Genomic DNA, 23,214 nt, shown 5'->3' on the forward strand with positions numbered 1-23,214 from the left:
GCCTTTGTTCCTTCTTTACTTGTTTCTTATTCTGGTCCTTGAAAGATTAGATTGTCTCTTCTCCTCTCTTATTTATGGCGGTTACACGTTGGTACTGTTTAATTGTTTGTTTATATCGACCAACCGAAAATCTTCCTATATGTTTGATGTAATCCATGTTGGGTGGGAAAATGTTTTTGTGAAAGAATAAAATGGGACACCAAAAAGTTATCTCTTTTATTTTGAAATGTATTTTTTTTTTAGATGTGTGTATATTAAAAAGATAAAAATAAGTGAGAGATAAAGATAATTGTATGTAACATCATAATATATATAATATTTTTTATTGTAGAGCAACGTATGTTAGGTATGATCCGTGATAGATATAAGTAGATATAAGTTGTAATTTAGTGATGTATAAAAAATTGTTATTAGTGATATATAATATAAGAATAAAATTATGGAGATGTGATATTCAATATTAAACTACATGATGTTGATACATGACTTCACATTAGTGTCATTTTTATTGTTTCTTATATTCCTTTGATCTTTTTCTTTTAGGAGTTTTATTAGGTATTCGGTATATTTTTCTTTGCCAAGTGGTTATCAGTTATCACGCTCATAAAGCTGTACCATACAGAAATTGAAGACCAAGTTACAATATGAGCTTACTTTCTTATATTAAAGTGGATTTCATTAAATTGCTAAAATACAATCAGTTCCCTAATTATGTATAGATTATACACATAACCTTTTTCTAAGTTCATTCTTAGGCTTCAAAAAAAAAGTCCATGCTCATGCTTCCGATGATTTTCTTTCTTCTTTTTTTAAAATAAAGGCGAAAAAGAAATTAAAAGATGTTTTACAAAAGAAAATTCTAAATAAATACCTTTTATGATTCTTATTCTTGGCAAAGGGCCCACAAAGAAAATCACTTAATCAAGGGAGGGTTTCAATTTGTCTGATTAATAAGGGGTATAAGTTTTCAGGACAAATGGGTCCAGCTTAACCAAAAGCATATTTGGGTTTTCGCAAATATTAAGATTGGAAAGTTAATATAGATGCTACATTTGATTAAGTAAAGTCTAAGTTGAAGTTTACTTGGTGGACTGAAGCATATGGAAGCTATATGGGTATGTAAAAGGGAAACAAAGCAAAAGGAGAAAAGATTATTGCAATATTTTTAATCCGGACCCACATTACTTGTTACTTGCTATCCTTTTTGGAATTTCTCAAGAACAACTTGTCTTAGGGAGTGCTCTATGCTAGCTACTAAGGTTACATTGCATAGCACATAATTAGGATTCGTGTCTTTGAAGGATTTTTTCTGCAATAGGATTCGTTGCTGCTCTGCATGGCCATTTGATTAACCAAATTTGGCTTTTTCTTGTTAAGTCATCAAAAGAAAAGTAAAAAATATTGACAGGAAAATAATAATAATAAAACGAAATTTCAGACAGAGGATAACATGACAAGTAGAACCATAAACCAAAAGCCAGGTGGATATTTGAAATTTATCGCATCACAATTGCATTAGCGTGGACCACTCTCTATATATAAAGAATTAAAGACATTTCTTGAGATTTTCTTTTACATGTTTTACAAGAAAGATATCTTAATATACAGTAATATATAATAGAACAATATGGATTTGAGAGTGGATATATATAAAGGCATCTCAATAGATTTTTTTCTTCTATTCTTTTGATGAGGAACATTTATAAGTATATAGAGTATAAAATAGAAGAAGCATATAGAGAAGGGAAGAAAAAGGTCACATTCCAGTACATTAATTTCGTGGGCTCCACACCCAGTTATCGCCAAAATATCATCCAAAACCCGTGGCCGTGTGGTTCGTGAACATAGGCCACAAGAATATTGCATTGGTGTTAACATTTCGCCTTCCTTCAGAATAAAGACTCTTACGTACACGATACATCGAGAATAAAAATTGAAATTTCACTTTAAGAATGTAAATTTATCTACATGTGTAATCGTGTTTATGTTCGGTGGACAAGCATTGATGGACCATAGAGAGGAAATAAATTTAATTTAAAAGAAAATAACTTCACATAAGACAGGTTTTACGTTGAAATCACTGATAAATTAATTATTTAAAAGCAGAAAAATCAGCTTAATACCATTGAAATAATGTTTCGAATACAATAAAGAATAACAGGAAAGATACGAGAGGATCAAAATTAGGAATTAAGGATGGGAATACATGAGGCGCTAGACAAAGTCTATGGCCTAGCTTCCATTAGGCACAGGTGAAATCAGACTTTTTCATAAATAAATTAGGTTTAGGTTTTTTAAAGCTTATTTGATTAAAAATATTAAATCAGACTTAGGCTTTGAATTTTTAAAATAAATTAGACCTAATTAAACAAAGTCTTATTCGTTCTAACATATTTTCACTCCTAATCAAGATAAATATTAGAAATCCTAGTTAAAGTATGAGAGAACTCATTAGCATTCCTCTTAATAAACTTAATAGATTTGGAGGGATAAATTTTCAACAAATCTCTAATGTGACTGTGAATCACCCCACATTCTAAAATATCTTCTTGACCAAGTTAAACTTGATTTGCTATGAATTTGCAATCTGTCTCAATAATGACATAAATAATTGAAGATCAATAAGCCATAACAACGACTGAAGAATTGCAAAGACTTCTCCCTCTCGAACTGACATAACAACATACAACCTATTCTGGCTAACACAAATGGCCTAAATTGTCTCTAATACAGGCCCCAAAACCTGTCAGCCCTTGTTCCACGAAAAATGCAGCAGCAGTATTGGACATCATGAATCTCTTTGGAGGCTCTATCTAATTTAATAGATGTTGTTCCATAACTTCTTGAGCCCTTAATTAACATTCTAACTTGATTTCCATTCAACCAGAATCACTCGAGCTCTATTCAGCACCCCAACATCTTGATCATCATGAGAGTTCCAGAGCCAATTATTCCTTCTATGCCTAATGCTCCATAAACCCATCACCAATCGAGCCCTTTGATCCACCTGAATTGAGTTTAATAAAATGAAAACCAGATCCTTGAATTTTTTTTTATTTTTAAGATCTTTGCTATTTATTAGTTAAAATAAGTAAATTATATTTCAAAAACGTAAGACAAGTTTTCTGCAAATTTCACTGAATCTGAAAAATCAAACAAGGATGGAGTTCGGCTTTAATTTTTAAAATTGCCTTTCCTAAACTCCCCATACCTTTGATTTAATTGGAACTAAAAGAACTAAACCCACCTCCAACCCTCCAGAATCCTGATTGTCATGCTTATTCTATCCCACTTCTCTAAAGTGGTAAGGCCACTTTCTGATCAACGATGGAGGGAAAACATAATTTGATGATCGCTCTTACGCAATGTGACATGTGGCACTTAATTCCTCTTCCAAGGAGAGTGATTGCAGTATATAAATAGGTACTAAGGTGCCGAAATTATCAAAATAACTGTCTCAATGATAAACTAGTTGCCAAGAGATATACTTAAACTTGTGTGTTTTATCTAATAAATAATTTAGAATATTAAAATCGAGCAAAACCAAGCACAATCAATTTGATAGAAATTATCCAAATATAAAATATGTATAAATTATAATATAAATCTTATTTCTATCCGGTCAGTATTTCAATGTTTAAGGAAACCATAGAACAGATTAAGGTTCACCTTAATCATCAGTTTAACCATAAGGACAACAACAAAACTGAAAAAACATTCGAATATTAAGGGGGGTTAATAGAGAGATGAGTAGAGAGAGAAACACTGGGTGAGTGAGAGATAGAACGAGAGGTAAGAGAGTATGGCGAGATAGAGCGAGCCTTGGGGAGGCATCCCGATGGCACTATGCCGAAAACATAGGGAGAGCTAAGCTTACACATACGGTGACTAACTGGAGAGATCATCAGGATATTATATCCATCTACTTCTCTCGCTTCGCTAATGACATCACAGAGCAAGAGCTCTGGTACCATTTCAAAAAATGGGGGGATGTTAGGGAAATTTTCATTCCAAAAAGAAGAAATTTATCGGGAAAATGGTATGGCTTTGTTAGGTTCAAAGGGGTGCATGATATTCCTTACCTGGCGAAGCAGCTTGACAGGATCGTTATAGGGGGGTTGAAATTGTTTGTCAACCTCCCAAAGTATGGTAGGGGGTGCAAAAGGAGGAAGCGGCGGCAGCCCAAACACGGTCAAGCATGGTCAGAAAGCAAGGAGCTGAGTTTCGCGATCAACATATGAAGCCAACATCATACGCAGATGCGCTGACAAGAAACATCAGACGTCCGGGAATTCAGAAGATATCAAACACCCTCATGAACCACAAAACTTCCTCATCCTCGGTTCTTATTGAAGTCAAGCCAGAAGACACTTCGTGGCTAAAGGAAGTGTGGGTAGGGCGCCTCAAAAACCCTGTTATGTTTGAACAATTGGAGGAAGAGCTTCTCTGGGGGAATGGCATGGACGTAACTCCTAGATACATGGGTGATGATCAAGTCCTCTTACTGGGTCTCACTGACACTGAGGCGGATCAACTCATGAGTGGTGGAAGCGCAGGAGGTACAAGGGTATTCTCATCTATCAAAAGATGGAATCCAAGCCTGAGAACAGGATGTAGGCTTACATGGATTCAATGCTGGGGGATTCCTATCCAGGCCTGGAATCCGAAATATATTAACCAGATTGTTGCTGTTATGGGAGAGCTCGTGGACTTGGATGACTCAGTGGAGGAGAAGATAAGACTGGACAGAGCGCGGATTCTCATTAAAACTCATTGGCGGCCGTTAATTCAACACACGGTGGAGGTAGTGATCGGAGATGAGAAGTTCATGGTTCACGTCGTCGAGGAGTGTTGCGGTGGATACCAAGATTGTATTCGGAAAGGGAGAAGTGTGAGAGGGTCATCGAAGGAGATTAACTCCGATGATAGCTTCCTCGATAGCTCCTCGCATATCAACTGGGATTTTGCGGATTACGTGCCACACTTGTCAAAGTTGAAAGCGCGTGGCGTTCTAGGCGTCGAGACGAAGTCCTCTGCCGGCGTTGGTGACCAGGGGGTGCCTCAACTGCCGCACTCGCCGAAGACGGAATCGCGGTTAGACCGTCACGGGGTTGAGATGATGGTTGTCGCCAGCGTCGAAGACCACGAGTTTTCTCATTTACCCACTGGTCACAACGACTGCCATTACCCACTGGATAATGATATTAATCCTCGGGTTAACGGTGGAAATCAATCCACATCCCTGCATGGACCAATTTTGAATTCCACTTTGCAGGTATTGGCCATCAACAACACTGGTGACATAGCCAAAAAGGGGGTCAGGCAATGGGTCAGCTTGCTCAATAGGGATGCTGCCTCACAGAATTTTCACCAAAATGGAAATGAAGGTACTGGGGAGTCTAACGGGCTGGAAAAGGGTCAAAAAGCTTACGGTGCAGAAGATAGTGACATGGCATTGGTTGAGGACAGCTTGGTTACACGTGGAAATTTTGAACATAAGCAGGTGGAGGGCCATAATTATGAAGAAGTTGCGCGTGCAACTATTCTGGACCAGGACACTTCTATTTGTACCCCAAAGACAATAGGTCCACTTTAGGCCTTAACCCACAAGCAGGGGGGGTGAAAACACTTGGCAGATTTATTCCCGGCAGAGAAGGTGCAACAAGAAAGCAGATTTGGGCTTTATCCCATCTACTTTAGGAGTTGTTTCACAAACAGGAGACACACTACCTCACCTCACAAACATTTCGTCACTGCAAGGGGAAACACATAAGGTTATTCAGGACCTTTCCCCTCAGCCACAGGTCAGTAATGGAGCCCAGAGGTAACCCCAGAGTCTAATAATCAGTTTATTCCTGAGGCAACTCAACTATGGAGTATGGCCAAAAAATTGGGTCTCACTGGTGGGGGAAGCAAGGAAGCAATCATTCAAAAATTCCAGCAAATGGAGGAAAGGGACAGAGTAGAAGTATAAGCAAATAGAAGGGAGGACAGCAACATGAATCAATGAATATAATTTCCTATAATGTTAGAGGCCTAGGGAGGGGTGTAAAATGGGGAGCAATAAGGAGATTGGTTAAGCAGGAGGGTGTGGATATGATTTGTCTTCAAGAGACAAAGAAAGAAATGGTGGACAAAGCTATCTGTCAGGCTTTATGGGGACATGTAGATGTAAGTTGGGAATTGCTGCTAGCTATCAATTCAGCAGGTGGCATACTATGTTTATGGAATGATAATTCATTTAGACTACAGAGGAAAATCAGTGGTAGTGGTTTTATTTTAATGATTGGGGAATGGGTCCAAGAAGCTCAACTGGTCACCCTTGTTACTATTTATTCTCCATGTGACATACACAATAAAAGAATTTTGTGGGATACAGTAAAACAGCTGAGACAGTCAATGGATGGGGGGTTGTGGTGCATTTTGGGAGATTTTAATGCCATAAGAAGCTCAGAAGAAAGGTTTAGCAATGTTCAAAGCTTGATGGAGGATAGTTGTATCAGAGAATTCAATGAATGGATAGATGAATTGGAGGTTATGGAGGTTCCTTGGCTGGGCAGAAAGTTTACTTGGTATAGACCTAAGGGCGCATCTAGAAGTAGACTTGACAGGTTCTTAGTTTCTCATGAGTGGCTTGTTAGATGGCCCAGCAGTATTCAAGCTACACTTGCAAGGAACTTTTCGGATCATTGTCCAATCGTGCTTCGTTCTAAGGTGATTGATTGGGGCCCAAAACCTTTTAGGGTCATGGACTGTTGATTACTTGATAAGTCATTCAAGGAAACTGTGCATCATAGCTGGACATCCATTCAGCAAGCAGGGTGGGGAGGTTACATCCTTAAAGAAAAATTCAAGAAATTAAAACACAGCTTGAAGAGATGGAATAGAGAACATTTTGGAGATACTTTTACAAAGGTCAAGAGGATTGAATCTGAGTTAAACAAATTGGAGGAAGACACAATACAAAGACAACTATCCCAAGTAGAAGAGCTGAAAAGAAAACAGCTGCAGGAAGATCTTTGGGCAGCAGCCCAAGCCCACGAGTCTTTGTTGAGACAAAAATCGAGATCAAGGTGGATCAAGGAGGGCGACTATAATTCTCGTTATTTCCTCATGATGATAAACGCAAATCGTTGGCACAACTCTTTAAAAGGGGTGGTGGTGGATGGAGTATGGACAGTTGAGCCTAATATAGTGAGGGAGGAAGTTAGGGCTTTCTTTTCACAAAGATTTCTTGAACCAGACCCTCACAGGCCCACATTGGATGGCATTACTTTTCCAACCATCTCCCAACAGCAGAATAGCATGCTAGTTGCACCTTTTTCGGAGGAGGAAGTGAGGTTGGCAATATGGGACTGTGGTAGTGACAAGAGCCCTGGGCCTGATGGATTTAATTTCAAATTCATCAAGAAGTTTTGGCCGCTAATCAAGCCTGATGTCTTACGATTTTTAGATGAATTCTATGTCAATGGTGTCTTTCCTAGGGGATGTAACGCATCCTTCCTTGCCTTAATCCCCAAGGTGGCTGACCCACAATACCTGAATGACTATAGACCTATATCTCTTATAGGCTGTATGTATAAGATCGTGGCGAAGCTATTGGCTAAGAGATTGAAGAGAGTGTTGCCCTCTATTATTAATGAAGCCCAATCTGCTTTCATCGAAGGAAGGCACTTACTTCAGAGTGTACTTATAGCTAATGAAGTGATTGACAAAGCTAAAAGGAGCACTAAATCGTGTCTTATCTTCAAAGTTGACTATGAAAAGGCGTACGACTCAGTGTCATGGGATTTTCTGCTATATATGTTGAAGAGATCAGGTACTTGATCTCTTCTCAACAACACCAGCTTATTGAACAAATGGGGAAGCATAATAACTCTGGTTAGGAGTGGGATTTTAAGTGGAGAAGACCGTTGTTTGACAACGAAATTGAATTGGCTATCACTTTTCTTTCTGAAGTTGAAGGTAAGTCTATTCACAATCATGGGTCTGATAGCTGGAATTAGGCAACAGATCCGTCAAGTATCTATTCTACAAATAGTGCTTATTCAATGTTTTGGGAGGAAGCAACTGTGGACAGTCTCGAGGAATGTTTTGAGGAGCTATGAAAAATCAAGATCCCTAGTAAAATAGCAGTTTTTGCATGGAGGTTATTCAGGGACAGGCTTCCTACAAAGTCAAATCTACGCGTTAGACAAGTGCAGATTTCGGATACAACATGCCCCTTTTGCAAAAGGTTGGAGGAGGATGCATCCCATCTTTTTATCCACTGCATTAAGATCCAACCTCTATGGTGGAAATCAATGTCTTGAATAAACTTGAAGGGTGTCTCTCCATTGACCACAAAACATCACTTCATGCAATACCCCTTTTTGCAGGTTGAAGGAATTAGGAAAAGGAGATGGCAATATTGATGGTTGGCTATAACTTGGTCTATTTGACAGCTTAGAAACAAAATCTTATTCTCCAACGCAACATTTGATGGACACAAACAGTTTGAAAACGCAATTTTCCTTATGTGGACTTAGCTTCATAATTTAGAGAAGGATTTTACAGTGCATTTTAATCAATGGTCGAGTAACCTCCCACATCATTTTGTGCAATAGTAGGGGTTACATTTTAGGTTCAACACACATGTATACTCATCTAACCATAGTTTGGTTCCCAATCAGACTTATGCTGTCTGCTTGAGGAACCATTTTTATGGTGGCTAACATTGTAATCAGTACCTCTGGTACTTCCTTTAATATATATATTTACCTTTGCAGATCAAAAAAAAAAAATAGGCTTCACTGGAGAACAAAAATTGATATCTCCTAAATATGTGTCCAGCATTTTGGAATTATTCCACTTCCTATCATATGCAAGACCTGTCACTGGTGAATGGTGATCAAAGCTAAGTATATGACAATTGACATTAGAGTTGAAAGGGAATTTCCTATAGTTTCCAAAGCATAAAAATAGCAAAACAAGATCCACACACAACTTTGAATAAGATAAGACAAGATTGGCTGCGTTCCCTCCTCCCTCCCAATCCGACTCACGAGAGGGATGGAAAATCTTTGAGAGGACCACAAAATTAAACCCACTCACATCAATATTTTTCCTTTTTGAATGTGTATATAACAACGAAGTATGAGGTTCATAATCACCCCTTAATCCTTTTCTTTCTCTCCCAAAAGGCCATAATACCAAATAGAGCAAGGAAGCCTAAAGGATTTATGCTATTAGTAAATATGTAGATATGTTAATTTACATTTTATAGGACGTGTCCCGATTCAAGCTTGGTCATCCCATTTCCATCTTCGCCCTACCTCTTCAAGAACAGCTGCCCGAGCTTGGCTTCTCCTTGCCTCGTCCTCTACCCAAGACCTGCAACATTTGCATTCTTCATTAGAATCACTTAACTACAAATACAATCACAATTTCTAGCAGGTTTACTTGGGTGAAAGTAACTTTACTAATTTGAACATCAGATCATAATTTTCTAATGCCAAATACTATTGATTCTAACGTAAGAAGACCAACCAAGTACTATTTAGATATAACGACAATAATTTTTTTATTGCCAGAAATGTATCTCGTGTCCTTCAAAACTTCTGCACCAGCATCACTCCATTACCTTTATGCTTGGTTATGCATATAAATGGAACCAAAGACAAGTAACTCCAAAAGTAAAAGAAATACCTATAACCAAGAACATGATTGAACCAGAAGCAAACAATTTAGATGCACAAGGAGAACCAAAGAAAACTCAGAAATAACTAAAAGCACCTTATGTTAAATGGTTTTACAGAAATTTCAACCCTTGAAAGAACATGGCATCGATTGACACATGTAGCAAATTTTAGTGAGTCAATGCTTGTCTGTGGTTAGTGTAGTAAAAAATAAAATCATGTGTCACTAGCTTTCTGACAAGTTTCTACAAAAGTGGAATTCCCAAGATATAATCACAAATGGAATTGGAGGTAGATTATGCAGGGTAGGGAGGTTTAGAGGTTATAGACAGAAGAAAAACCCAGCAAAAGTGAACAGTCCATATCAATGTCCTCCCAAATTACAGGGAACCATCAATTGATCTCAAAATATCAGTTGTCAGACAAACGTATATTCGGAAAATAAATTTCCAAAGATTTAAGATTCACATGAGTATCATCAATTTCTAGTTCAGCATCCTACCATTGTCGGTCTGAAAGTACACAAAATTAACATCAAATTACTGGGGGCCATATTGAGTTGACACTCAGAAGAAAGAGCCCTAACCATTTACTTATCATAATTCATAGGAATGTGTTTACTGCAGGCTGCAGCAATGTGACTGACTCTAAAACCAAATAATCAATTACCTATTTTGAAATTGTAATTTGAAAAGCCATATATCAAAATGGATACCTGTGTTGACACTAAATCAAGGAATATCAAACATAAACAAGAGTGAACATGCTAAAAGAAGACTAAGTGGCTAACAAATGTAAGTCATAATTTACCTAAGAATCTGAAGAGCTTCTTTTTCAGCTTCCAGCGTGGATTTGGTGTTGAGCAATTCTTCATGCTTTAATTCTAAATCTCCAAGCAACTTTTGAACAACATGCCTTTCATCTACATATGTGACTCTCTCCAATGCAACTTTTTCCGATATCTCATCAACTTCTTTCTTTAAGTTAAGCAGAAGCTGCTTCTGACAATCCATTGCTGCCTTTTCTTTTAAATACTCAGCAGATATCTTATCTTGATTGATCTCCTCTTCTTCCAAATTCTTTACTTCCATGTGATAAAGCCTCTCTACATCAAAACCACGATTTTTCTCTTCATTAAGCTTTTCATCCCAAAATCTCTGTATGTCTCCTCGGCTAAGCAACTCAGACCTGATCTCCTCTGCCTCGGCCAGTCTGGCAGAATTCTCTGCTTCTATTCTTAACAATTCAGCAGATATTGCTTCCTTCATCCTGCCACCTGTCAGAGCCACCACTGCTTGTGCTTTCGTTGAAGGTTTGTTTGGCTGAAATCGCTTGCTCTGTCCTGTAACAATAAGTTCGCAATAGAATGAATAGATTCCTCATACGATCATTCTTCATCACGGCATTCTTAGATACATAGCAATAATCTGATCTTAAATAAAATATATAACAAGCCTCACTATTCATTCATTAAGTCAGCCTATTGATCATGGTATAAGCATAATATGGGAACTGAAAATTCTGAATCTAATTTTGCTTCTCATTTATTATGCTTCTACTGTTACACTTTCTTCCACATTTTGACACAAAAAACCTACACTTAGTCTTGTTCATTTGCTCCATAACCAGACCAAATACTATAATAGCCCAAACTGGAATGTGAATTTACAATAACTTCTAATGAAATGAAATATTTCTTATTTATCATGTCTCAAATGATCTAAGTTGTACAATCCATGAAAACAAGAAATTGCAGGTAGAAACATGTAAAAAAATTTGGCGTGTTTGACTAAACAAAATAAACATCAATGCATTGAGGAGAAGCCTGAGAGAAGATACCAAAAACTTTTCTAAGTATACTCTTATCCCCTGCCAACATGTCCACATAAACTGCGGAAGAAGTGATCTCCTTCACATCCATATAACCTGCTTTTTTAATTGATATCTGGACTGTAAAAAAGTCAGGTATTAAGAGTTGAAAGAAAGGTGAAGTTTTTCATCATGAATATTTGAAACCATCCAAATACCTAACATTTGAAAACAACTTACCTGGTCAACTACCCCAGAGAAGAAGTCATACTCCAACTGAGCTCTCCAGTCTATTAGATCTTGTCGTGAGATGAATCTACAGTGAACATATATTCAATTCAGTAAAAATAAAATTTGATAGTGTAGTGTAGATGGACAGAATAAAAATATACCTATCAGGAAAAAAATTGATGTTTTGTTGAGTGTCAAATCCACCATAATCGAAACTATTATTCCAAGATAATTTGCTGGGGATCACTCCCGCTTCTGCTAAGACTATTTGTCAAATTGAAAGGCAAACATTCAAATTTCTGCACATAAGAGAGAAAATTACAGGTTGAAGTAAAGTTCCAATATTTTTACCTTGAATGGATCTAAAGTCCGGGTCATCGATACTGATATCATCAAATGCAGTAAATACAGATCCAGAAAGTGATACTATAGGAGCAATCCTGTGTTTAGGATTCCTGAAAGACAAGGAAACCCATTTTGAATGGAAACCAGGGAAAGATACATGTTTTTAGCTCATTCATTTCCAGACTTCAAAGTTACATGCATGATGTATCAGCAACTACTAACCTTTCCAATGAAGAATTCAATTTAACTAGCCATCTAGCAAATTCTCTTCTGGTACACAATTCATTAGCTTCCACATCATCTTCAATTATCTAGACATATAAGGAAAAACCACAATTTTCAAGCCTACAACTCTTCCTAAGGGTCCAAAAATTAGCACATAGTTTCAGTGCTACATTACACAATGGAACACACATGCTAGGCAATAAACTACAAGAGCAAATTCCACTCCAAGCAAGGATCACAAATTTAAGTACACCATACTGACCATAGAATAAATACACTAAATGCAAAAGCTTCCAATTTCAAGAGGCAAATAAAAACAAATTTAATCATCATCATCATTTAACTAAAACCAAAACGCCCAAGCTTATAGTCTTAATCTTAAAACATCCACATTAACATTTCTCAGGTTCTTGATCTCAGTTCTTGCTTGCTTTATCTTTGGTATACAAACTTAAGATTCAGCATAATCAAAATCACAGGAGCAGTGTTTTACTAACTACCAGTACATTGAAGTAAATAAGGTAGAGAGTCAAGGTTCAAGCATCAAATGCTTCCAGGTTTCCCATTAATAGTTATCCAATTATAAAAGAAAAAGACAAAATGATCTTGAAGTTCTACAGACCACTAACAGTTCAACACCGTATACTAGTCTCTATGATTCAAGAAACAAACCTTCAATGACTTTAAGACTGACAACGCTTCTTCTTGGGTAGAATCCACACAAACCGGGATGACAACACGTTTAGGCTTTTCTACAACTACTGATATGACAAGGAAAAAAATAACAATAAGAAATTTTCTAGTAACAATCATAGAGTAATGCACCAAATTAGTACCTAAATTTACAATTATCATTCAATTTAGTCCTGAAGTACCAATCGTTAACCATTTTAGTCATTATGTTTTAATTTCAGGGACCAAAACGATGTCACTAGTTTGGCAATTTCAGAAACTATAATGACATTTTTTTTTGTAATTTCAAAAACAAGTTAATCCATGCTCATAATTTCAGAAACTAAGTAATAGTTCGATAATTTCAAGAACTAATAAGCCATTTTTTTAATTTCAAAGACTAATTTTAAGAAAAGCACCAAGTATTTACCAGATTTATCAGTTTGCGTAACAGCAACGTTGTTGTCCTCCGTGTCAGCCTCGGACAGCGTTGACTTGCTCCCACCAGAAACGTCAAACTCCCGAGCGTCGTTTTGATCGTGTCGGGTCTCCACAGCGCTCCACATCGGCCTCGGGAATCGAAAAATAAAACCTAAACACAAACACGCCACAATTCCCAAAAAAAAAAACACAGAAAAATCTCAAGTCAAAAACGACACACCCCGAAGCTTAAACGACGGACCTACACCATACACGGCTACACCTACCTTTCCTTGAGGCAGCAAAGACGGCGAGAACAAAAGCGAGCGAAGTGCCGAATCCCACAATGGCATAAGAAGGAAACGCTGCAACTGCACACAATGAACACAAGTTCACATCATTCATTCACGCGAAATGTAGTGACGGCGACACGTGGAGTTAGATGGGGGATTGGGCTTGAGGATGGTATTGGTACCTTTGTTGTTGTTGTTGGGCTGGGCCGGGATGTCGGGGAGGGCCCAGCCGCCGAGACCGTCGGGTGGGTCGGGAGAGGCCCAAGAGAGGGAGGCGCAGAGGGGGCGGCGAGGGAGGGGGCGAAGAAGGGAATGGGGGAGGAAGATGGAAGGGGAGGATGTTGCAGACCACATTTTGAGAAATTAGGGTTTGTTTGTGGGTGTTGGGGAAGATGCGATTCAGGAGGGAACTGTGACACGGTGCGTCTTGGGTGTGTGGGTGAAGTTGAAGAAGCTAGACGGGGCAACGAAAGAACACAGAGCCGGTGGCTGGTAACAACTGTGTGCGTGCGTGCGTGCCAGCGCCGCTAGCTAAACCCAATGACCATCAAATGGGTCTGTCGCCTTTGAAACCTGCTACGGAATATTTTTTTTTTTTTTTGTCTTTTTCTATTAGCAGTTTTTTTTTTATTGGGGATGATTACATGTTTTTTATTCATATGGAAAATTACATTTTGTTTATCAAAGGACATCAAACAATTAATATGTTAAAATTAAAATTTATTTGTTTAGATATTATTTGAATTAATTATTAACAAAAATAATTATTAATCAAATTTATTAATCAAATTTTATTCATCTATTGGTTAGACTTTGAATTAATTAAAAAATCATTCTTCTCTCACCAATTATAAGGTTAATAAGAAAACAAAAAATCACCCGACTAAACATACTATCCTTAAGTCTCTCACATCTTCCTTCCAAAAAAAAATATAAAAAGACACCCTCTTCTATGTAATCAACAGAACAACTCCAATTCAACCATCTTTGTTTATCCTAAAAAAATTTATAGAATATCTCAACCTTATTTTCATTTAGTTGTTTGATGCTTAATCTTATTATATTTTTTCATATGATATTATTAAGAGAAAAAGAAAAAAGAGTGTTAGAGTTAAAAGATAGGCTATTATAAAACTACAAGAGCTACCTTTAAAAGCTATATACAAAAAAGATAAACATAAACTCTTTATATTTTCATTGATAATCCTTAAGAACAACAATACCCCATTTAAATATAACATAACTAGACTATATTAGGAAAATAACAAATAACATTATAAATGGAAATAACAACTTAGGCTCAATTAAGATGAATGGGTCAATCCTCCATCTCTAGGTTGGGTATGATTTGAATGGTTTGCCCCTGATATGTGAAAGTGGTTGGGTATGATGGGAAAAGATGGGTTTAGGAGTAGACGCAAGGGTGACATATGGTTGTATGGGGTAAAGGAACAACTTCAAGCTTGTTGTGATACCATTAATGGCAGAAATAAGGGCCAAATGAAAGGAATCCATGGATTGTAAAAGGGTAGTGTGGTGATTTGTTTTTCTTCATAGTGGTTCAATTGGGTTTGGAAGGCCTCTAATTTATGGAAAATACCTTGAAGGTTATTCTCCGTGGTGATGGTGGTAGTGGATTTGGGAGGGGAGTAAGCAAATGAAAGCACCACTGTTATAGTGTTGAAAGCTAGGCTACTCTAAAACTACAAAAGCTACCATTAAAAGTTATAAAGAAGATAAACATAAACTTTGATATTTTCATTGATGATCCTTGAGAGCAACAATACCCCATTTAAATGTAACATAACCTGGCCATTTTAGGAAAATATCAAATAACATAGTGAATGGAAATAACGATTGAGGCCCAATTAAGATGAATAACTATTCTATAGTATGATTAAGTAAAAACAAAAAAACAAACATTGGAGTGGCAAAGGATCGTAAACACGGAATTTGAATATGTTGGAGGCTTTCCTACCGAAACTATTGTTGATGCGGTTTAATTAATTTTTCTCTATTTAATATTACTCTAGTTATTAGCGGCACCTATTAATGTACTCTAACCATGATTACTCACATGAGAGAGTCTAATTTCCCTAATTTCTTTCTTAATCCCTCAATAACCAAATTATTATTTGAACAACATGACTAATGGAGATGCATAAACAAGCTAAAATACCTCACACTATCCCTAACAATGAAGCATTTAGATGTTTTTCCTGTTCTAAGGATTAAAAACATTTTTCAAAGCCTAAACCCTAAACATGGCATATATATGGGTGATCAAACCAAATACATGTGAATAATAAGCACAAAAAGATACAATGAAACTGGAAATAACATTAAATAGATAGTGAGAGTCATTACATTAAGATAATTTGATGGAAAGCTCCCCAACAATGAGTGGTTTAGCCTCTCATTGTCATGGGAGGCTTAACTATACCAAAAAAAAGAAGATGAAAATGTGTGGAGCAATGGAAGGAAGATGAGTGTGGAGGTAGTTAATGGCTCCCAATGGGTGTTTCCTTCTTCTTCCTCGAGCTCTAGGTTTTTACTTTTTGCTCTCAATCAGAGGTGCCCATTTTCCCTCTTGTTTCTCCTTAAAAGCCATCCTGGTTTGAGTTTTCGCGATTTCTACTCTAAGTGCAAGTAAGTGACTGGGCGATGAGCATGTAACGCACTATAAGCGCATCTTCACATGACTTCAAGCTCTCCAAGCAACTTCGTCATGCTAAGTGGGATCTTCCCACTAAGCGAGCCTAGTAAGCTAAGTGAAAATCATCAAACTTCAACTTCTCTTCCAATCCCTCATCTGTATTTCTACAAAACAAAAACCACCAAAACAACATTAGTGTAAAGTAAGAGTAAAATCTAGGAAATTAGATGTGCATAGTGTTAGTATCTAATTTTCTATTTGTGGAAGTTCTAAGGGGTCTTAGAACAACTGGATGTAGGTCTTTTAAGGACTAAACTAGTATAAATTTTATGTGTGATTCTTTTTCTCAGACCCTTAGTTTTGTGATTCAATTTTGGGAATGGAATAGGCATTAAAGGGGCATAAAACTTTGTTTTTAGTATGTTCTTGTTATCATTGTTTTCTTGTGATATTCTTTTTGTGACAATCTTTTGAGAATACTTTAATAATCAAAAGGAGTCATTTTAATTGAATTCACGAACAATGTGGTAAAGGTTTCAAAATAATCTATTCAACTCTCCTTCTAGATTTTTGGTTGACCCAACAATTGATATCAGAGCTAGGGTCACAAGAATTAATCAAGTTTTATCAAAAGCTTTGAATATGGTTGGGAATCAAATACCATTTGCGAAAGATGCTTCCATTAATAGACCTCCACTTTTTTGTGGCATGAACTATCCTTTTTGGAAAGTTCGGCTGTAATTTTTTATGGAATTTGTTAATAGAGGCATTTGGAATATGGTGGTAAATAATTATATAATTCCAACCCTAGTTGTTGAAAACAAAACTATAAAGAAACCCTATGAATCATGATCTCAAGAAGAAATTACAAGAGTTGATTCTAAAGCTATGAATATCATTTGCTTTACCTTGAATTGTGATGAATTTTTCAAGGTATCGACATGTACTACAACAAAGGAAATGTGAGATCTTATTCAAGTGACTCATGAAGGTACTCTAGAAGTTAGAAGAGCAAGGAAGAAGTCTTTCATCCAAGAGTATGAAACTTTCCAGATGCAAGAAGGAGAAACCACAGAAGACTTTCAAAAGAGATAGTGAATCACCTAAAGGGCTTAGGGAAAGAGTTTGAGGAAGCTAAATGTGAAGATTCTAAATTCCCTTACTAGAACTTGACAATCGAAGGTCACGACAATCTTTAAGTCTAAAGATCTTACATCAATCACTCATGCTAAACTATTTGAAAAGTTAAGGGAATACGAGATGGACATGACTAAGATGACGAAAGAAGACAATAATGGGCAAGGTTTTAAATTGTAGCCATGGTTGCGTTAAGGTTTTCAAGGTTACAAGAATTACGGATTGTGGTCATTATGACATGAATGTTTCACAACAATCACAATTTTGCACAACATTATATTAAAATATTTTGTATCATTATATATTCTATAATGGCATATAATTAAAAAAACATCAATATGAGATTTCCAAAGTAAAAATCTAGTAGCTACTTCTTTGGTAAATCCATTTAGGTTTGAATGTCTTAACAACATAACTAAATTAATAGCTACTCATAGTTAAATAAAGTTCATACATAAATGATTTGTTTGAAGTACTTAACAGAAAACTACTTATTGAATATAAGAAAATTTATACAAACTCATTATTTATTGCTCTTAATTGTAGACAACGTATATCATCATAGCATTCCCATTTTGACCATCACCTTGTTCCCCCAGAAAAATATCAAACCTCAAGTTTTTGTCATAATAAATAACTAATATATAATTTATGCAAAAAATTACCTCATTAGTCACCACATGGTTGAATGATGTGTTGGATCATAACCTCCACTATCACTTTAATCCTCATTAGATACTGGTCCTCCAAAGATATAATCATAATACCCAAAGTTTCATGGTGGTTTTCATTTGTTGTTGGTCATTGTTTGCATACTCAAAACAACAAACAACTAAGGAAATCAAATCATATCACACTTATCACCATGTCCAAAATAGAAAAATAGTCAATGTGAAGCTATAGTTGTTGATGCTCAAAATAAATGAGAAAATTGAAAGAAAAAAAAAAAGCAAAGAGTTATTGAATGACAATTTTCTTTGTCATCAGAACAGTAGCCAAAATTGTCACAGGTGTTGTCAAAAAATGGTTGAAGGTTGTGTAGAGCAAAGGTTGAGAATAACTGAATAGTGATATGACTATTGCAAGAGCTAGGTGTGACATGATGTAATAACCTTTCAAAGTGGTCAAGTCATTTTGCTTTGTGTCTCTGTTATAGTCACAAAAGTGTCATTGCTAACTACTATGGTCTAACATAATTATTAGTGGAGCATTTATGCATATTTTCTAAAATTTTTGTGCTTTGAAAGAAAAATGTCTATAACGAAACACACTCAATCTCTAAAAGTAATTGGAAACATGTATATTTTTTCATCTAGAGCATTAGTACATAAAAGAAATTCTCCAAGGACATTTGAGATAGAAACCACTTATAATAAACTACAAGTTTATATCCTCTGACAAATCTTTATTATTTTTATTGCATTCAAACAAACATACAACCTTTTGACGTCTAGGTTTTTATTGATTATAGTTTTCAATTCTAAGTTTATTATGATTTCTAAATTTGCTTCCCAACAAAGTTTATTCTAAGCAAGAACAATTTATACACTTCAAAGTTAAAACTTAAAATATTACTTCCTATATCTCTTGTTTGAATTTCATGTGTACTTGAATTTCACAAGTCAATGGGTAAAGATAATCATATGTACAATTTAGAATTTAATTAACAACCACTGAAGAAATCTAGAATATCAATGTCTTTCCAATCAAAGCATTCTGACATCTTCATCATCATCTAAACCATGTTCCAGAAATAATAATATCACTTATTAAGAATAACATCACTTATATCATAAACCAATATTCAACAAAATATAAGCATCTATATTTAAAAAAAAAATTAAAATGTCATATTTATTGGTTAAATTTAAACAAAGTGGTGATAAATGAGAATTTATAAATATAGGCAAGCAAGATAGAAAGAACACCATACAAAACTTCCTAGGCGTATATGTCAAGAAATTATGAAACAATTAATTAAGCATTTGGTTCCAAGAACATTAGAAGCAATGGACAATCAAAACCTGCTTTGTAAGTTATGCAAATTTCTTTTACATTCACAAAATGATAACAACTATTTCAAATGCACCCAATCCTGTGAAGTCTCCTTTGTAAGTTTTTCCACAATAGGTCCTATCTTAAAAATCAAGAAATGGTTAAATGAATTTATTCTTCAATTTAATATATAGTTAAATACTAGAATAAACAGTTGGCTAAGAATAAACAAGTTATTTAAAAAAAAAAAACACCTTTGACTAGATTGGGTTGTAAATACTAGATTGGGCTTCTGTCACATAAAAGGATAAACGTAAAAACTATGAGTTTGAGAATTGGATTAATAAGAAGACTGGATGATATTATGAACTATTACCTCTAGTTGTCAACATATGAATTATTAAATGTCAACTTACTTCATACATAGATAGTACGAATACACTACAAGTTATACCATATGCTAACAAAAATGATATTGTCAATATATTAATTATTATATTTCAACTCACCTCTAGTTGGGATCATTTGTAGTTTGATAATTTTTACTAGTAGAACCATTTGTAGGTACCTAAATTAAAAGAATGTTTTTTCTTTGTAAAGTATCATATCATAGTTAAATCTTTGAATAAGTTGAATTATAAATTCATACCTCTTCATCTATAGCTTCTAAGATTTGATTAATTTGTTGATCTTATGCAAATGGCACTTTAAGGACAATAACAAGGTTTCCAATCAAATTCTCTAATTTTTTAATTCTATTGTCTGCATAAGAGCTTTGAGGTGAACTTGCTTGATGTGGAAGCTTGCCAAGACAACGCACACGTCCTTTGACTTTTGAATATATATCATTTGTCTAATTATTATAATCTTGGGTGTTTTGTAATTTTTGTGAACTCTCTGCTTCAACCATTTTCTTTTTTAGTTCATCCTACATAAATACACTTTATAAATTATTATCATGCATCAATATCCTCCATACTTTAATGTCACTAAACCAAACTCATATCCTTATTAGTTACTCCTCCTCACACCAAAACCCTCTATTAAAAAATTGAGCAAAACAAAGAGAAAATATTGAAATAAAAATTAAAATCCTTACAATTACAGTAGCAGCATTTTCAGTAAAAAAGTTTCCATCTTTTCGAGTTTGAGTGTCAATATAAATTTCTGCCCGAGAAGGTTGCACCCCCTTAGCCTTTGTTGTCTAACATTAGTTCAAAAAAATCAATCATCCTATTTGTATTCACCAATTAAATATTAAAAAAATATACAAAAGACAAACCATCTCATGAATCCGTCTTGAAAGATTCTTGGTTCCCATGCAATGCAAGTCCTCATATTTTAAGCGATTTCTTTTGTTAATGTTTCTTATTTTCTATAACCAACAAATATAAAAAGTCAATAATAAAATAAGCATATAATATATGATTGTTATGGTAGTCAAAGGTTGGTGACATTGTACATGTATACCTATCCTTTCTCAGAACACCAATAATGTACTAAATCACGATATTGAGAAGGATCAACCCTTGGATCTGGGATGTGAGCAACCATTTCCTCCTTAATTTTGCTCTCATCATATCCTTTTGATTTCAGTTCATATTTAAATTGCCTCCATTTCAGACTCATGTCATTAATCAATATTTCCTTTGTTTGTTTAGTTCATTCAAGAACAAATCGAAACTTACTCTATTGTGAGTATCATTAACAAACAAAAAAAGATCATTTTGTTAGACATTACAAAACATAAAATTTTACAAGAAGAAAAATAAAACAACACTTATAAAGTTTTATACTAGATCTGAATCAATTCAACCATGTTACTAATATAGTCCTCAGGCATGTCTTTCCAGCTAAGAAAATTGATATGATTAGATTGGTGTCTCCTTACCAAGCTCCCAATTGCATTCACTAGAGTTTTTCCTTCCCAACCCATAGGATTACCCCAATGATCTACTTTAACAAGTATGAATTTTCCATCTGCCAAGTCCCACACATCTAACATATGTGTAAAACCTCCTAAATCATTCATGGATATGGCATTTATCAATATATATGTATATATATATATATATATATATATATATATATATATATATATATATATATATATAAAGAGAAAGAGGAAGAGGGGAAGAGAAGTGTGTATACTTGCATTGTTAAAAAGATAAAACATGACTTTCTTATTGTATATGTTGTTCTATTTGTGATTGTTGATTTAGTTAATAAAAAATTTAATATAAAATAAAGAAATTAATTTAATAAAAATTTTATACCTCCTTTAAATTGTGCATTTTCTTCAAGTATAGAGTTATTATTTTGATTCGCTTCAGTACTGCTTTTAATTGATTGCTCTTTTGCTTGTGATTGACCATTATTCTGAATGGTATTCAACTTTCTACACTTTTCCATAGTATTTTGAATAAACCAATCTAAAAAATAAAATAAAATAAAAATTAAATATAGCTACATTATTGACTATGATTTTTTTAAAACACCATGCCAAAAAATAAAGAATAAAGTAGTAACAAGTGGCGTGAATGTAATTACCTAAAATGCGAATTAAGATTGTTTGTAAGCTCTTTTTTTCACCAATCTCCAAGCATCAAGAATCAAATTGCTGACAAAACAACCAAACAAATTTTGATAGAAACCAAATACCATCATTATATTTTGAGTGATTTTTATACATAACAAAAAATAAACACAAGAGTAATGAACAATAAGAACAAAAAACTAAAGAAAGGAATAAGAGTATATAAATGTAAAAAAATTTTCAATACATGTATACTAAAAATATAACCAAATGTTCAAATAGAACAAATAAAAAGAAGTATGCATTGCTCTCATCATCATCTATATAATTATCATCCTTGTCATGTGGTAAAATGTTCTCCATAGGTATGGTAACTTCAATGATATCATCACTATTATCGACTTCTGGTCTGATCAAATCATTATCATTTATCTCTTGTAAGACTTGTTCATTCACTTGATCTATGTCATTGGATTGCTCATCACCCATCTCATATACATCTCTGATTTTAGTATGCATAACAGCAAGCCAATCATTTTGTGTTTTATTCTCCATATAGAATACTTTCTTAGTTTAAGATGCAAAAACAAATGAGTCATCACATATATCATTCCCCGTATGTTGCAAATAATTAAAATTCACTAGTGTCATACCGAAATGATCATTTTTGCAACCCCTATTTATATCAACCCAATCACACTTGAAAAGTATAGCCTTATATCTTCCTGAATAATCCAATTGAATTATATTTGTTAGTGCACCATAGTAGTGGATTTCTATTTCTTTTGGGTTTTTATCTCTTGAACTGTCATAACTTAATGTCTTAACAGTTACAATAATGTCACTGTTTTGAGTCTTCAAACACCTTTCACGTGTCTTTGTATAAAATCTAACTCCATTAACAATGTACCTGCTATATCTTCTCACTATTTCTAGTGGACCACGTGCTAACCACTTGATATCATTTGTCACTCGAGTGTTGTCTTGCTCTTCCAATCGAGTAAACTACCACAATTTTATTTCAAATGGTTAAATTTTTAAATGAATGCAAAATTTAACATTATTGATATTTCCTAAACTTACTCGTTCACAAAACAGTATGGGCTCTATGTAAAAAAAGGTTAGAAAAAGTAAGCATTAGCATTGATAGAAAGATATTATACAAAATTTCAACAACTAAATATAAACATGAAAAAATTGTATTACTTTCGAAAGGGG

General features: G+C 34.8%; 1 protein-coding gene across 3 annotated transcripts; it reads right to left on the reverse strand.

The window, feature by feature from the left end:
* Positions 1-8,917: 8,917 nt before the first annotated feature.
* Positions 8,918-14,252, reverse strand: LOC114385927. Of its 3 annotated transcripts, none has more exons than XM_028345965.1 (11): positions 13,855-14,252; positions 13,667-13,750; positions 13,390-13,551; positions 12,960-13,045; positions 12,285-12,373; positions 12,069-12,172; positions 11,879-11,981; positions 11,727-11,802; positions 11,517-11,622; positions 10,488-11,019; positions 8,918-9,372 (listed from the first exon to the last, which is right to left on the reverse strand). In XM_028345965.1, the coding sequence occupies exons 1-11, from the start codon at positions 14,024-14,026 to the stop codon at positions 9,279-9,281; spliced, it is 1,608 nt and encodes a 535-aa protein (XP_028201766.1). In that variant the 5' UTR covers positions 14,027-14,252; the 3' UTR covers positions 8,918-9,278. The 3 variants fall into 3 exon arrangements, with proteins under 3 accessions (XP_028201766.1, XP_028201761.1, XP_028201770.1); XM_028345960.1 differs by having other exon boundaries at positions 12,960-13,048; positions 13,855-14,251; XM_028345969.1 differs by lacking the exon at positions 12,960-13,045 and having other exon boundaries at positions 13,855-14,251.
* Positions 14,253-23,214: the final 8,962 nt, after the last annotated feature.

This window comes from Glycine soja, chromosome 2 (assembly GCF_004193775.1).
Source record: "Glycine soja cultivar W05 chromosome 2, ASM419377v2, whole genome shotgun sequence".
NCBI classification, from domain to species: Eukaryota; Viridiplantae; Streptophyta; class Magnoliopsida; order Fabales; family Fabaceae; genus Glycine; species Glycine soja.